Here is a 17,065-nt window from a genome sequence, read left to right as displayed (position 1 = left end):
TAACAGATGATTTTTGCTGAATGAGGTCTTTATTTTCATCACTACATAATCATTCACTCACTCACTCAACACTATCTGGTTTCATGATCATAATTTTTGCATGAATGTTATTTATGATGACTTTAAGTTTATCATGGTATTCTGGGGCTCTGGTTCCATACAAGTGTATTGTGATGTTCTTCTGCAATGTTTAACCATCTCCTTCCCAAGACAGGCTTTTGGCACCAGGATTGTATTAGTTACGGGGTTAGGCAGAAGAAGAAGGGTTAAAAGTGCATCAAAGGTGTAGCTGTGACAGTGTCAATATATGCAAAAGATATTCAGTTTTAAACATCTGATTACATTGGGGTCAAGGGACTACATTCATTGCTGTAGTAGAATGTTAATATGCACATTTAGTATATAGACATCATGCACTGTTGCTAGGTACAATGTAGGCAGTTACAATACTTTGAAAAGTTGCGCTCATCACAAATGAATCTGTGATTTAATGAAAAGGAAAATAAATGATTCTGCTACTTTTTATCCTTGTCGATAACCTTGTGGACAACAATAATACAATGTACTAGTAGTCACTTTTTATTTTAAATGGTAATCCTTAGTTGGTCTATATACAGAGTAGCTAAAAGTAAATGGTGAGTAAGTACTAGCCACCCCCTCCCCCATACAAACAAAAATTTTAACATAACTTTCCAATACAAGCTTCGACCACAGAGACCAAAGGTTTGACAGATCGTTCAATGATTTTTGTAGATAATGAAAAATGTAAACGTTTGTTGTATAGAATTTTGCATCAAATTCCAGTTACAAGTATTGAATCAAGGGTCACTCAAATCTAATTTTGATAGCTGTATAAGGCAACCGTTTTATAATAGAAATGGTTCTTTATCAACATAAAATAGATATATCTTTTACTATAGTAGTTTTTAGAAACAAAGTGGACATAAAGGCCTGGGTTTTCTTTACCTGTAAAAGGCCAGTAGCAGTTCCTTGCATAACAATATGTATAATCTGTACACATTATGTCGATAAAGGTTAGACATCCAGTTAATGAGACACACAAGAGCGCAGTTACTCAAGCAACAGGCTAGATTTTAAAAAAACTGTCAGACGTTTCAGGTAGCATCCACTACTTTTTGTTAATGACTGAAGGATTCTGTAGTTGGATAGTTATTTCATACAAAGTGCTGTATAGCGGTGAGCTCGGTTTAGTCGCTTGTTTGTGACCGTACATTCAGTCCCCAGTGTTTGTAGTACCGAAGTCCGGCCGTGCACATAGTTGGACATACCGCCGTTTCCCTTAGCAACCGAGTAGCAAACTTCTTTTAGTTTTAGGGGGTCTAGATATTGTCTATGGTACATAAGTTGATTGAAAAACATATAATTGCGATTAGTACAGCATGGCTACTGGTCACTTGGCTAGTACTAGTTGTTACATGGAAGGCTTCATATCACTGACACATATAGTTTGTGGCATGTTTTTGATTGGTCAATATTTTTTGTCATTCTGGTGGCAGAATCTGCATAGTAAGCTGACTTGTATGATTTCTCTAAAACTTATTTGGACCAACCCTTAACCAAAATCAGTCGCTCGATCTCTGATTTAGATAGATTTACGGCTGTTCAACTTGTTTTGGCTGGTTTGTTATCATCCTTTTGTATGCCTTAAAGTATGTTGAATTTTTTTTTACCAAAGCAATGATTTGTCCCATGAATACTCTTGAAAAAGAAGCAATAAAAAGGTAATAATAGTAGCAAAACACGTAAAAAGGAGGCAAACTCACACATCAGTTTATTTATCAGTGAGTTATCTAGAAAGGTCGATGATTAACCCGTTCTTGTGACGTACCTTGGTCGGGTCATCCCGTGGCACACCCCTGCGCTGCGCCGTCACATGCTTTTTCTTCTACAATCCATGGCCGCCATCTTGTTCTGCTAGAACTTTCTGGAGCCCCAACTGCGCAAAACTACTCCAAGGAACGTGCAATATAAGGGTGAGTCTGTTCTCTTCTTTAGTATAAGGTTTTTAGCACGTAAAGGCTTTTATTTGTCAATTGTTTCGCTCGTGCTTCGCAAATTTGCACTGTTTGCCATTTGGTTGGTTTAAGGCAATGCATCGGTCAACATTTTAGAACAATGTAGCGAAATGGTTTTGTATCACAATACCCTTGATGGCAGGTGCACTGTTGCAAACTTGTTGCTAAGTGTTTACAAAGAACTACATGCATGTGACTATTAAGCAAATGATACAGTTAATATTCCCTCGTGAATTTTGTTACTTTGTACTAGAGACAGAAGTATGTCAATACTGATATCTTTCAATCTTAGAGTACCATAGAATCCACAACGCGTGCATACAGTAAGAATTCTTTCACTTCAGCAGTTCGCTAAAAGTTATAGTCTTTAACTTTAACATTTTGCTATCTTTATTTTGTACGACGTATGCGCATTTTACAATCTTATGGTACCTCAGATTGGTCACGTGATCATTAAATCGCCCACTCTAAATGATTGGTCGCCTCTTAACGTATTTAAAGTTTACGTAACTATTACTTGGCCCTAAACGTAAGGACATAACAAGCGCTTGCATTGCTCAGTATTTAAAATACTCCCAGAATCCCACCGCTGACACCATGTATAAGGAGCAAGAAAACATGCAAAATCTCTGGTTGCCAACGGAAAACTGGTCAGACCATGACCCTTTTCTTACCTCCTTGGTCAGACTATGTGGATCTATTCACTCATAATCTTGGATGTATGTGGAGTGACTATGACCACGTTTGGATAAGGTTAGACATCAGCAGAGAGGATGCTGTCGATCATTTTAGGCTACAGTAGGACTGATTCTAAATCAGATTTCGTAAAAGGACGGGCGCCGCCATTTTGTTACTCTCCAAGCTAAGGTTTAGACTTTGGCCAATTTTGACGTGTTTTAGGCGTTTTTATCGGGCTTTATTTTAGTACTGCTATCTTTTCTTTATTTCGACACCGAGTTCAGGTGGCAAATATGATAATGCCCTGCGAATTCGATACTGTCTTGCAAATTTGATACTCTCTTGCAGCCACCAAAAGATCTGCTTGGAGATTACCATTTTGTTGCCTGCGTTTTGTGGACCGAGGTCCAAAGTTTGTGTTTGTCGTGCCGTTTGGTCCCCCCGCCACGACTGGTTATCGATAAGGGCGTTTATATAACCGCTGACCTTGGCACTTTTTATCGGCGAACCCAGAAAATATCTTAAAAAAGAAGTGCTTTGAATTAATCCAAAGCATTGCCGTTAATTTAGACATGGAGTGTCTTGTGATCATGCGTTTGTCATCTCAATGTCTGCGTTAATCGTAAATCTATGACTTAATCACAAGGAGAAGCCTTTGATCTGAACATATTTAGAAACAACACTGATTCTTTATGACTCCTTCATAATCACTGATGTTAGTCACATTGCCCTATAGTTCAGTCGCTCGGAAACAATACTTAATGATTTTTGTACAACGCTATTGCATAACCAATGGTGACCTCCTTGATACAAACGACAGAATACACAATAAATGTATAGGTTTTGAATTCAACTGTATCTTAGTCACAACATCAGACTTGAGTCTCACGTACTGATTAAAATATCTTAGAGACTCAACGAGATACAAACGACGATGGATTGAATTGTACAGAGACATACACTGATTTGGTCTGTCAACTGTAGTTTAGAGTTAATCTACTGCTAGTTTACAGCCAAGAACAGTACAGTTATAGTTGTATTTGTAATTAAATACCAGTGTTTCACGATGTCTGAAAAATACAAGGTTTAGAGACACGCCAGTTGTTCAATCATTGAAACAAATCAGTAGATGGTAGTGCGATCACCACATCCCCCGCGACCCCCCCCCCCCCACTTGTAAACACACGCAGTGTTCTATAACAAGTGTTCAAAGTTCGTGTAATTTGTAGTCATAGGCAGGGAATGTGCGCGGTGTATTTACTCATAGATATCTCTGCAGCTGCTTAATCTCCAAGCAGATCTTTTGGTGGCTGCAAAGACAGCATCAAATTGGCCAGACAGTTACAATTTCGCCACTGAAGATCTGCTAAAAGTCTTTGATGGCGAAGTGGATACAGCCTGGCCAATTTGATGCTGTCTTTGCAGTCACCAATTTAAAAATCTGCTTGGTGATTAAACCCTGCCCGGTAGGCGTGAATATTTGTTTAGTTCGGAGTGACTGTGTTGGTTAAGCAAACAGATTTTTGGTACATATGTGAGCAGGTTGATCAGGCTGGTAAATTACTCGGATAACAACACAACCAGGCCCATTGCAAGTACGTCAAATCAAACCAAATCAAATAAAATCAAATAAAATCTTTATTTAAAATCAACTTTGCAGACGTGCTGAATGTCTTTAGGCACAACTGAATTGCGTTGAAATTTTACAGATAGATGAAAAGCATATTGACATTTGCATAATTAAAAATTACAATGCAATACACATGGGCTTACAATAAGATTGCACATTGACAAAGATTACTCTGCGTTTTGTAAGTCTTTCGTGATTCTTACAATAAAAGAGTCAGATCTCTGACAATAAAAGAGTCAGATCTTCCCTTTCGTTGTACCTATAAATTCGCCAAAATACTTTTCAGGGATTCCTGTTTAGTAGTGCCAATGAGAAAAAATATCACAATTTTCACGTTACAGGTACACAAGATGAGAAGAACGCTCCTCTTCCTGGCGGCTGTTGTCCAGTGTACATACGTACTTGGTCAGCTGAATGGATGGCCGGATCAGAATGTCTGTAGTCCTGGTCCCAACACCACCGTCCCCCTCCCCACCATTCCCAAAGACTTCGAGACAAGAATAGAGATCACCATTGAAGCTGTGGATGGACAACCCAAGAAAACAATAGAAGTAAGACTCTTCTTTATACTTTCTTGCTTTCTCGAGTACACAGCAAATGAAAAGTACTGTTTTTGCTCATTCTGTTCTTTTTTTTTTACTTTTTTTACTGTTCTTTTTCTCTAAACAAATAATTATATATTAGGTCAATGATTTGGGCCATGCGGCTTTCACCATGGTAACTCGTTTTGTAACAGGCATCCTGTGGTGTTAGGTTACATTATGTAGCAAGTTGAAGTGGCTGGCCATAATATATATGGTTGTGTTTTCGTAAGAATAAACAGTATTTTATGTGTAGACCATGTGAAGATAATCATAAGACGTAACAAACCCTGTCCTTGGTACTGACTAACGTTACTATTCCTGTTAAAAGTAGTCACACTCTGTATATACGTTTGCTTTGGATAGAATTCCCTGCAGTCACCAAATCTAATGCAAGATCGTGAAAAATCATCTGTTATTTTTTTTACTTGCGAACTTTATTTACTGACGACCTTGAACGTCTGACCTTCAGATGTGGGAGTTTTTCGACTCCACGAACAACCGTGGGCTGATCGGCATCATGGCGGGCGGTAACTATGGTTACCAGATCTACAACTACCGGACGAACGAGATCTATGATATCCAGGGTACGAGAGTGTGGATAGACGATACATGTGTCATTATTTACAGGATGTGAGGCAGAAAAAGCCTATTTTTGTATCTCAACCTTGTTATTATAGCTATATAAATGTACTGCATTGTTGGCTTATATTCCTTTTGCTAGTAACGTTATATTTATGTTCACCTTCGCAGATGCAAAACATATTGTTTTTGCTCTGTTTATTACTCCTCTTCTTCTCCAAACGAATAACTTAAAGGTAAATAATCTGGACCAGCTGCAAACGTCTGTCACCATGGTAACTGGTGTTGTGGCAGACACACTGTGGTGTTGGATTACATACTGTAGCAAGTTGAAGAATGGTCTGGTCACCATATACGTGAATGTGTTTGAGAAAGAATAATCAGAACATTAGTTTGTAACCATATGAAGGTAAACAAAGGAAACTTTGGGCCTACATCTCAAGTGTATATTGCACTTCATAATCTTTTGATATTGTCGTAAAACATTTGATAGCAATTGTTCTCCCTTTCTTTCCCAGGTGTGGTCTGTGTACAGCAGCAGACTGTCAACGGTCAGACCGTCACCATGCCCGGGCCGTGTATGAGTAAGTCTACTCCAAACACATTTAATGTCAATGACCTAGACCAGACGGCGGTCACCATGGTAACTAGCAGACACCCTGTGGTGTTGGGTTGCATTCTGTAGCAAGTGGCATGACAGAGTGGGAGGGGCTGGTCGCCATATATATTAATGTGTTTGAGTATATATATTCCTATAAACAGAGTAGTAGTTTGTTAGTCTTGAAAATGTGAAGGCAAACCTTATGCATTTGATTTTCAAGTGTTACATTTCTAGTTTGTGTCTTTGTTTAGTTGTTTAAAGTTAAAACTTTTGATCCAACACAATGAAGTTCTCTCACCAAGAGCTTTCGACCAGTCACTCTGGTCTTCCTCAGTAGACTGACTCAGTGAAGCTTGTCACATGGCGTCTTTGAAATGTGACGTCAACACTTGGTCAAAGGTATCTGGTAGACTACCCAAAAGTGAAGGGTGATGGGCCCTGATGCAAATAGCCTCTTTCACCCCTCTCAGGAAATGTTGTTTATTTGTTTGTTTGTTTGTTTGTTTATTTATCCCCCAGACACGCTGTGTGTGACGGAGTCTATGAGTGACGGGAACACGTTCCTGGTCGGACACAAGCTGGAGAACGGCACGCTGCACATGTTCTCTACTGCCCAGGCGCTCTGGTTCGACGCCAGTCGGTAAGGTCATCAATCGTTTGGCCGCCATGTTGGTGTCCATATTTTTATTTCAACAAAACTCAAGCCTATTTCGCGAGGATGACTATGTACAACAAGTCCTTCATATACTAGGAAGAACATAATTATGTGAACCCCAAATGGATGATAAATGTCCAGCCACCCTGTGCGCGTAACATATTAAAGAGGTGGTATCTTTTACAATTTCAGTCTGGATATAAGCCAAATTGAAATACTTTTTGGTAGCTTACTACCTTTTCTCACCACTAGATGGCGCTTCAATGATTATGACCCAGACTACCAAATCGTTAGCCTGGGCGCCATATTTGTATGCCTGGGCTCCCATACTCGCTCCCTAAGTAGTTTTAGGGAACGAGTATGGGAGCCCGGGCATGCAAATAGGATAGTACCAAGGCTACCGAATCGTTGGCAGGTATTTGACTTTTGTGAATAGAAATGCCCATTCATTCACTAACCTGATGTCCATGGACACCTTTCAGACTGCCCATCACTTACATTGGAGAAGAAACAGTCCGAGGGATTCCCGTTCAACACTGGAGACAGTGTAACTACATCGACAAGTGGTCATCTACCTTCAAGTAAGCACACAGGAACAAAACACCGCAGACTCGTAACAGCTACTATTAGTTGATCGTTTTGTTTGAATGTTTCTGTTTGAAACTAGGAAGTGTCTTATCCAATGTGGCATGGAGATGACACTTCTAATGCGATTCAGCTTTTATATACAGCTCCAATTTTAAATTTCTGACAGTTACCATTTCCTAATGACCACTAATACACAAAAGCTCTTAGTGTCAGAAAACAACTACCTTCACAAGCCATGGAAAGGAAGCTATTCATCTTTTTAGCAGAAGGCAGAGGAAGAAACAGATAGCCAGATAGTCATTGGTGGATCAAAGGTGGAAACTTGTAACTCCCCCGTCCCCGTAAACACAGAAAGAACATATTTTTCTCAGTTGCTGAACTAATTTTCCTTCTTTTGATTTTAACGATCGACAGTGTGGATTACTACTGGAGTAAGCCAGTAGCGTGGGTATCTGCCAGCGGCCCAGCAGCGCCCTCTGTCCCCGTGCGTGTGGTAGTGGCGGGCCAAGGATGTAGCCCCACTGCTAGCACCTGTTCCATGCGGCGTGCGTTCAGGAGGCAGTACGAGTTCACCTTCTTCAGACCTGCTCTGACCGTAGATGGGAAGATATTCCAGGTAAGATTGAACAAAAAACATGTCAATAGGTTTTGTTCTCTTTTGTGGTCTTCTTGTCTTCTTCTCTGAACAAATCCAAAAAGGTCGGTCAATGACCAGGACCAGACGGCTGTCACCATGGTAACTGGCAATGTAGCAGGCACCCTGTGGTGTTGGGTTACATTATGTAGCAAGCTGCAGAGTTGGGTGGAGCTGGTCACGATAGTATACTAGTATATGAATGTGTTAGAGCAGGAATAAACAGCAGTAATTTGATGAGGTAGACATTTTACATTTACTTTGCACATGTTACCTTTCTAGTTTTACTGTATTTCCTCTTTTTCTGCTCCAGCCGCCAGAGAACGTTCTGTGCCGGAATAAGAAGCTGTCCCTCTCTCAATTGTGTTGGATTACATTATGTAGCAAGTTGCAGGACAGATTTGGATGGGCTGGTCCCATACATGTATGCGTTTGAGCAAGAATAGAGTAGTAGTTTCTTGGGATAGAGGGTACTTTGCAAATGTTATTATTGTAGTTAAACTGTTAAGTTCCCTTTTTTTCCAGCCGCCAGAGAACGTACTGTGCCTGAATGAGAAGCTCTCCCTGTCCCTCCCTCCCCTGCCTGACCGGTACGCCGTCAGGACAGAGTACCTCACCAACATCCCGTCCGCCGGCGGGTACGAGACAATCATCGCATACTATGATGTAAGTAGATTGCTATAAGCGGGTTCATGGTTTAAACCGCGCTGAATAAACTACCGAGTGAGCGAAGCGAACAAGGAAACAAAGGAACTATAATGATTGTAGCTACATTCGTTATACAAATAGCAAAGCGATGAAAACTAGAATGAAAACTGCACCAACTTGCAGTGGGAAACATCTTTGTGATTAAAACGATTTAACAACGAACTGTCATGCAAGTTTATCTGCGTTGGTAGTTACATGTTACACTGGGTCAAAGGTATCTGGTAGACGATGTCGGCCCCCGTCGCGGTTAACGAGCTGTCGCTTTTTTTCCAGACGTGGTACGACTACGGCTACAAACTGTCCCGAATGGACTTCCTGGTCGACTTCGTGATCCCGGTTCAAACCATTCAGGACTTCAACACAGGTCTGAGTGTTATCTTATTTCTTGGCAACGCCTGAGGGGCGGAGCCACTTTATAACCTATAGAACAATGCTTTATTGAAAATCTGATCCGTCATTAAGAATGTAGGGGAAATGATATGATGCAGTTTTGTCACATCATACTTCTACATGTAGATTCATTAATAACAGGTGAAAAGGTCAGACACAGGAAATGGGGCCGACTTGAAGGTCTGGCCAGAAGCCAACAGGACTTGAAGGTTGAGAGTTTAGAAAGCCGAGGATTGCATGCATGATCAATTTTTCAACTCTGCATCAGCCTCTGGCCTAATCCCGATTAAAGTACATAGAATACCCATGGTAAAAATCCAACGAACGAATGAACGAACGAAGGAACAAAACACGAAAATCTTTCTAGAAGCTCTTAAATCTTTTACTTTCTGTGTTGTCCAGTGATCGAGTGCCAGATATTCCCCGCCACTGCAGCTAACACAAATTAGTAGTCGACCATAGGAGGAATTTAGAAAACTGAAGATTGCATGGTTGATTTTTCAACTCTGCATAGCCTTTGTCCTAGTACATAAAATATCCATGGTTAAAATCCAATTGATGAACGAACAAATTCAAAACACTCTACGGAAGTCTCAAATCTCGTACTACTTGTGTTGTCCAGGGATCGAGTACCAGATTCTCCCCACCACCGGAAACTGCAGCGTCACGCCCATCTCCAACCAGACCTGGGACACCGTCTTCACCGACCCCTACCACGTGCGCATGCGCAACCCGTTCGAGTGGTTCATGACGGACAAGTACCCTCCCTTCTACCAGGGCAAGGTACATTCAAGCATCTATCATTAAATAAATACCTGTGGGGTCGTGTGGCGTAGCAGCAGAGTGCTCGACTCGGAACCAAGAGGTCCCGGGTTCGAGTCGTGACATGCCACCGATCTTGTGCCATAGGGAAAGGCACTTTACACGACTTTCCTCAATTCGCTGATGTGAAAAGGGGTATTGTTTTGTCCCCTGTGTTGGTGACGGCATTAATATAAGTTGAAAAAACTTGAGTGTGCCGTCACTACGTCTTGTGATTACATGTGGGAATATAAAAAAAATAAATACATGAAGTCCATCTGTGTTGGTAGTTACATATATTGTTTATTGTTTTGTTGGTAGTTACATATATTGTCAGTAGACTGACCCAGTGAGGCTTGTCACGTGGCTTCTTTGAAGTGTGGCGTCAACACTGGGTCTCTCATACATTGTATCCGTTACAAATGTTGTACAAGAAAGTTCAATTTGTATCAATGTGCATACAAAATTAAAGTGTTACCCAGCAGTATCTCAAAACAAATCTAACAATTAAATCAGTTGACTTCACAATGCATTCGGAGTTGACGTTTTGTCTTGACCTCTGTTGCAGCAAATGACCCGGGGCATGCGCACTGACGTGTGGCTGGCAGCCCGCGCAGACTGGCCCCCGACTAACCCCATGCAGAGCGAATTCACCTACTACTACTCATCGGTTAGTCAATGTTGTGTTTCGTAGAAGGAAGATACACCGTTTTTGCTCTTTTACGTCTTTTTCCTCTTCTTCTCCTCCCTTTCCCTACCTTATTCCTTTTCCTACTACTACTACTACTTCCTTTTCCTACTACTACTACTACTACTACTACTACTACTACTACAACTACTACTACTACTCGGTTAGGCAGCGTCTTTTGTTATGTTTACCTTCGCGAAAGGAAAATATGCTGTTTTTGCTCTCTTTCTTCTTTTCCTTCTTCTTTTCCTCCCCTTCTTACTTTTCTTTTTTTCTTCTCTTTTTCTTCCTCATCCTCTTCTTGTTCTTCCTATTCTCCTTTTTCTTCTACTTCTCCTCCAAAAAAGTAAGGTAAAAAACCTGGACCAGTGACTGTTGCTGTAGCAAACACCCTGTGTTGTTGGATTACATTATGTAGCAATGGCAGGGTAGATAGAGTTGGAGGGCTGGTCACCATATATGTATATGAATGTGTTTGAGTAAGATTAAACAGAGAAGTAGTTTGTTAGGCTAGGTTATGTGAAAGTAAACATTATAATGATTATTTATTTGCTTTGCAAATGTTACCTTTCTCTTTTAGATAATTCATATAAGCGTAAGAGTAAGACAAACTAACACTGCAGGCTAAGTTGTGAGAACGTTATGTAACGATGTCTTATCATTTCCCTCCAGGCGGAGTATCAGCACTACATGGGTTCACTGGAGCAGAGGCGAGTTCCAGTCAAGCTGCAGATTAGGGTTAATGTACGTATGGGCCATCGTACTTCGGAAGAAAAAAAAAACGACCTTTTTAATGATATTTGTGCTGTAGTGAATCAATAGGCCCTCTCAGAGCAGTTTTCTGTCTATTCTGTTTCATCAATTGAAGCTTGCGGACACGAAACCGAGAGGCCACGAGTTCAATTCCTGGCTAGATGTTATGTTTTGGTGAGGGGCACTTTACAGAGAGGGATGGACTCCATATTTTGCCTTACACCTTACCTTAGACCTTAGGTCCTCCTGTGCCAACAGGCACATTGGGCAGCAAGCTTCCATCTGGGTCTAACGGCTACTGCCTCCTCAGCCTCTTCCCAGGTTATATTTGCTGTTATATGTGCCTTCGATACAGCCCACTGCCCCTATGGCCTCAAAAAGATTTCTTTACCTTTACCTACCTTCAAGTTTACTTTTTTACTTTCGTGGGGTCGTGTGGCGCAGCGGCAGCGTTCTCGACTCGGAACCAGAGGCCCCGGGTTCGAGTCCTGAAATGCCACCGATCTTGTGCCCTTGGGAAAGGCACTTTACACGACTTTCCTCACTTCGCTCAGGTGTAAATGAGTATTGTACTGTCCCTGTGTTGGTGGCAGCATTAATATAAGTTGAAAAAACTTGAGTGTGCCGTCACCACGTCTTGTGATTGCATGTTTCGGAATATAAAAAAAAAATTAAAAAAAGTTTACTTTTATCCCAACAGCCAATCAACTCTGCATCTGCTGACAAGGCGAACGTCTTCACCTGGAACTACTTTAAGTTCGTGGAGGAGCATCCCTACATCTGGGTGTTTGACACCACTCAGTGCTTCCCAGAGTCCAACAAAATGAACATCATGTTCAAAGTACCAGGTAACAACATCCACAAAGATATGTGAAAATTGATTTCCTAGTGACAATAAATGTCAGGTTGTTGTTGCTTTTGGCATGTGATGTTTTAGCCTTAAGGCAAACATTAGGCTTCCACAAAGAGATCAAATGTGTCATATACATCGTACAAAATGTGATTTGCCAGTAACTGTTGCTTTTGGCATTTAGGCAACCATTTTAGGCAAACATAACCAAACCAAGGAGATTTGATCCCATCGGTTCATTACCTGACGTGTATCTCTATTTTAGGCAACTGTTCTTAGGCGTACCTCTTAGATTTGCATGGGACATAATCACTTAATAGCTAAAACAACACCTGGAAATACATGTATGCAGGACTCCACAAAAAGCTTGAATCTCTGACTGCGGCCAATACACACAGGGCATCTATTTTGGTATGGTTCTGGATGAAACGCGGTTCAGGATACAACAACACCGTTTCTTTCCCCCCCCCCAGCCCGAGTACAAGGCGGCGTTCCAGCTGAGTGAGACTCTGGCCCGTGACGTGTTCCTGTACGAGCTGGCCCGGGTCATGACGGTGTCTCCGCTCCGCATACAGAACATCGGGGTACAGTCTTTCTGTTCATACTAACATGAACGTTAATCTGAGTTCGTAAATTACCTTTTGGAACAATCAAACTGCTCTCCATCTCAAAAAATTGTTTTAACTTTTGAACCTGACCAAGGAGTTCAATTTGATTTTAACCTCCTTGCCCTGCCGTCTTTGTCTCAACATAAACCACATTGTCCTAGTACTAAAAAACAAGGCATTCAGAAATCGTAGAACAACTCTCTACACCCATGGTCAAACACACAGACAATCACAAAAAGACAAACACACACACACAGACACACACACACACACACACACACACACACACACACACACACACACACACACACACACACACACACACACAAGGACACACACACAAGATGGAGAGAGAGAGACAGACAGACAGATACATACATACAGAGAGACTTACCTTAACAATCCCCACTCCCTTAGGGTGAAGTAATTATTAGAAAATGGCTGATAAGCAAATTAATATAAAAATATATTCAGCAATCATAAAACATCATCAAACGATATCAAAATTTTACCTGTCCAGAATCTGGTATCATATATTATGTTTTTTCAAACTTTATTTATTCGTATAACCGTTGATACGAGCCTTCCTTTCCACAGTTCTCCTACACCAGTACAAGTGACGTCACCGTCAGGTTCACGTTGCTAGGCAACCCGCCTGTCACTGGTAATGTCGCCGTCATCAAGCCGCAGACGTCACTGGACGTGGCCAGGACACTGCTGAAGAACGCCATCGACACCAACAGCTTCCGGGTCACCATTCAGCTGCAGAATGTGGTACGTTATCCTAAGTAACCAATGGTTGTGCTTGAAAGTAAAATACTTTGCTCTGATTGGTCGACATTGTGTAACCAATGGCCGTGCTTGAAAGGGAAATGCCTTGCTCTGATTGGTTGCTATTGTATAACCAATGGCCATGGTTGACAGGATCACCATGTTGCTGCAGAATGTGGTACGTCATCCTTTCCAACCAATGGCAGCACTTCAAAGGGGAATACTACGGCCTGATTGGTTGATATTGAAATTCTGTAACCAATGACAATCTATAAGCTCATGAGGTTCATGACTATCCATAGCACCTTTCATTCAGGATGTTGAATGTCGTCACTTCCGTTTCCCAGCTGACCGTGGTCGTGCCTGCCTCCCCGGGCACTATCGTGGAGAACGCCATCTTTGACAGCCAGTCAGACAACCTCATCGGCTTTTCCGGCGGTAAGGCTGGCTCTTTTACTATATATTTTGATACGAATATAACAGCACATCGCTGTAACGTTCAATCAAAATAGCGTTAAAATACTTGAATGTTATTCTGTTTATATCTAACCATGGCCTTTTCTTCTTCATCTGTATGTATATTTTCCAATGTTCTTCATCATCATTCACACAGCCACACAATTAACTATCTAATCTTGCTCCACAGTTCCCAGGTTATTCCTAATTAACTACTTTCTAGTTATTCTTTGTCATTTCAAACATGAAACTGTTCACGTTTAATAACGCTAGGTGCCATGGCTGATCTGGCTATCGGCCTGGGTCTGGGGCTGATGTTCCTGATGCAGCGCGGGTTAATCCAATAATTATTGTAAGTTCATCACAGTTGAGCCCTTGGCTGTGAAGAGAGAGTAGCCGGCCCACCCAATAAAACTATACATAACCCAGTGTCACACTTCAAAGAAGCCACGTGACAAGCCTCACTGGGTCAGTCTACTGAGGAAGACTAGAGTGACTGGTCGAAAGCTCTAGGTGAGAGAATTTTTGTGTTGGATCAAACGTTTAAACATAAAACTGTTGATGTTTCGTAGGTGCCATGGCTGGTCTGGCTATCGGCCTTCTCATCGTGACCATTGCCCTGGGTCTGGGGCTGATGTTCCTACTGAATCGCGGGTTTGACGGAGCTCCCAAGGCGCCGGCCGTGGCGCGCAGCGGGGGTGGAAACTCCGCTCCTACCGAGGAAAAGGTTCCGGGTGGGCTCCCCACACAGATGGAGACCATCGAGGTTCCTACTGGTGATACCAGTGCATAGGGCGTGTATATTTGTAGTAGGAAACACACCAATACAACATGTCAAGAATGGACACAATGATAATCTCCAAGCAGATCTTTCTGTGGCAACTATCCATTGGCCAGAGGAGTGTCCATTAGCCACCGAAATGGACACAGGATGGCCAATGGATACAGGATGGCCAATGGATACGATCTTTTGCCACCCAACCGAAAGATCTGCTTGGATATTACACAATGAGCAACTAGTAGAGATCAACATGATAGCTACAAATAGCTAGTAGAGGTCATAAACAACTAGTAGATGTCACGAACACCTAGTAGAGGTCATACAAAACTACAAGAGGTCATAAGCAACTGGTATAGGTCATAAATAACTAGTTGAAGTCATCAAAATATAATAGTAGAGGTGAATAATTCTCACTCAGTAATCCTGGTGATTAGTAAAGAAGGTGACCAAGGACAGAAGGAAGGAAAACTCTATGACGTTATGTCTTGCATAGGGTAAGATGATAAGTAAGTAGTAAAGGTGAGCACTGATCACCTGTTTTGCCCCTTCCATTTTGTAAATGGAAAAGTTCATTAAAGATATAGAAAAAAATTATTAAAGAAATAAATAAATAAACAGGCACTTCAGATAAATAGCAAGATCCCTTAAAACATTTCGTCATGATTATGCACACTTTTACTGGTCCAAGAAAGTGGAACATTTAAAATGATCAATGTACGTGCTTTCTTAAATCCGTAATCGTTAAGTCCTTCTAAGGAAGTAGAAAATGCCACTGATTCAGGGCTACAATATGTAAATGTACGTAGTGCATGTGATGTATTGTACAGGGCCTAGACATGTTTTAAGGTAATCAAATCCAATATCAGACCACAAATAACCTCGTAAGTTTTCAGCTTAGACATCAAACGTTTCTGGACGTTCTTTGATAGTTGTTTTGCTTTTAAATTTTGTTTCCTTTTTTTGTACCAAAATCTACTGCCTAATGCTAACCGTATATATAAAATGCATGAAGAGAAGAATAATGTTTAGAAAAAGCAATGACCAACTCTGCCACTCAAAATGGTACTTTGATTAAGTTTATTGGCAACTGTTTAAAATGCTCTCAAATGCGTACCAGTCTTGCCCTTTGTTATATTTTCTTTAGAAATGTGAATACAGCAACAATATTCTCCTGTAGTTTACAAAAAGCAGCCAACATGACTGAACAACCCTTCACATATGAGTGTATTTTAAGAAATTAAATTGTTGCATATAAATGTTTTTCATCACTGACAATAAACCACATACAAAGCTCCAATTTCGGAGTCGAAAATTCACAGAATTTCATCAATTTTAGATATATCAATGTATATGTTATATAATATTTCAGTATATTATGTAATTTGATTCCGTATAGTTGTTTAAATACGACGTTGAAATTTTTTGGACCGCAAACCACAAATACTACATGAAAAACGTATCGTGACATCTATCTGTATATGAAATTACTAATAATACGGAGCACTCCAGACTAGACATCTCTCTATGCATTGAGTGCATTGAACCGTGTTAGTAAATCCTTCGAACCGTTCTTGGAGACTGGGATATCAAATTCACGTCTTCCTCTATTGACAGTCTTGGCAACGGAATAACAGAGAAGAATTTCTGTGCATCGAACTGTTTCAACATTCGCCGTGAGAAGATCCCCCTAAAGCCCTTGTCGAGACCTGCAAATCAAACTCATACATCCCAGCTTTCAAAATTCTGACAAGGTAGTACTATCATCTATATATGCAGCTTATAACCGTCTACAAATTCACTCTGAGGAAAGCCTTTAAACCCTTCTTTGGAGCAGCAAATCAAGTTCTAATATGTGATGTATTCCTGCTATGACAGCGTTGACAATATAGCATTTAAAGTGGCTCTTTGAATTCTACGTTCTACAATTTAACCAAAGGAAATCGTTTCAGCGTGTTTTTGAGGCCGATAACTAGCTCATATGTTCTCACTTTGATCAGCCTGACATTGAACAATAGACACATCTCTGTGCTTTTTGCTTTTTACAAATCCACTCCACTAAGCGTGGAAATCCCTTAAAAGCTTACGTGACGCACCAAATCGAATATACATGTTCCTGGGTTGACAATCCTGACAGTAGAGTGGTAGACATAGCTGATCAGGGTAATGGCCTGTTTCCAAACTGACTACAAATGGAAAACATCAGCCACCCGTGTGAAATTTGTGTTACACAAGCTCCCTTCCCTGGCTGTGGCAGTTTGGGTCTCATTTCCTACA

General features: G+C 41.0%; 1 protein-coding gene across 1 annotated transcript; it reads left to right on the top strand.

Annotated features, from left to right (window-relative positions):
* Positions 1 to 1,844: 1,844 nt before the first annotated feature.
* LOC109468505 lies at positions 1,845 to 16,085 on the top strand (the record flags this gene model as incomplete). Its single annotated transcript, XM_019766748.1, has 17 exons — positions 1,845 to 1,994; positions 4,686 to 4,895; positions 5,398 to 5,512; positions 6,026 to 6,091; positions 6,628 to 6,748; positions 7,246 to 7,344; positions 7,766 to 7,967; positions 8,511 to 8,651; positions 8,967 to 9,057; positions 9,706 to 9,866; positions 10,453 to 10,554; positions 11,245 to 11,316; positions 12,026 to 12,173; positions 12,650 to 12,759; positions 13,381 to 13,557; positions 13,902 to 13,992; positions 14,583 to 16,085. Coding segments are annotated over 17 exons (2,277 nt in total), but the record flags the coding sequence as incomplete, so codon positions are not given.
* Positions 16,086 to 17,065: the final 980 nt, after the last annotated feature.

Source organism: Branchiostoma belcheri, unplaced genomic scaffold, assembly GCF_001625305.1.
Source record: "Branchiostoma belcheri isolate BF01 breed outbred unplaced genomic scaffold, Haploidv18h27 scaffold2, whole genome shotgun sequence".
NCBI classification, from domain to species: Eukaryota; Metazoa; Chordata; class Leptocardii; order Amphioxiformes; family Branchiostomatidae; genus Branchiostoma; species Branchiostoma belcheri.
Note: the sequence above shows the minus strand (reverse complement) of the source record. Positions and strands in the feature narration are given on the sequence as shown.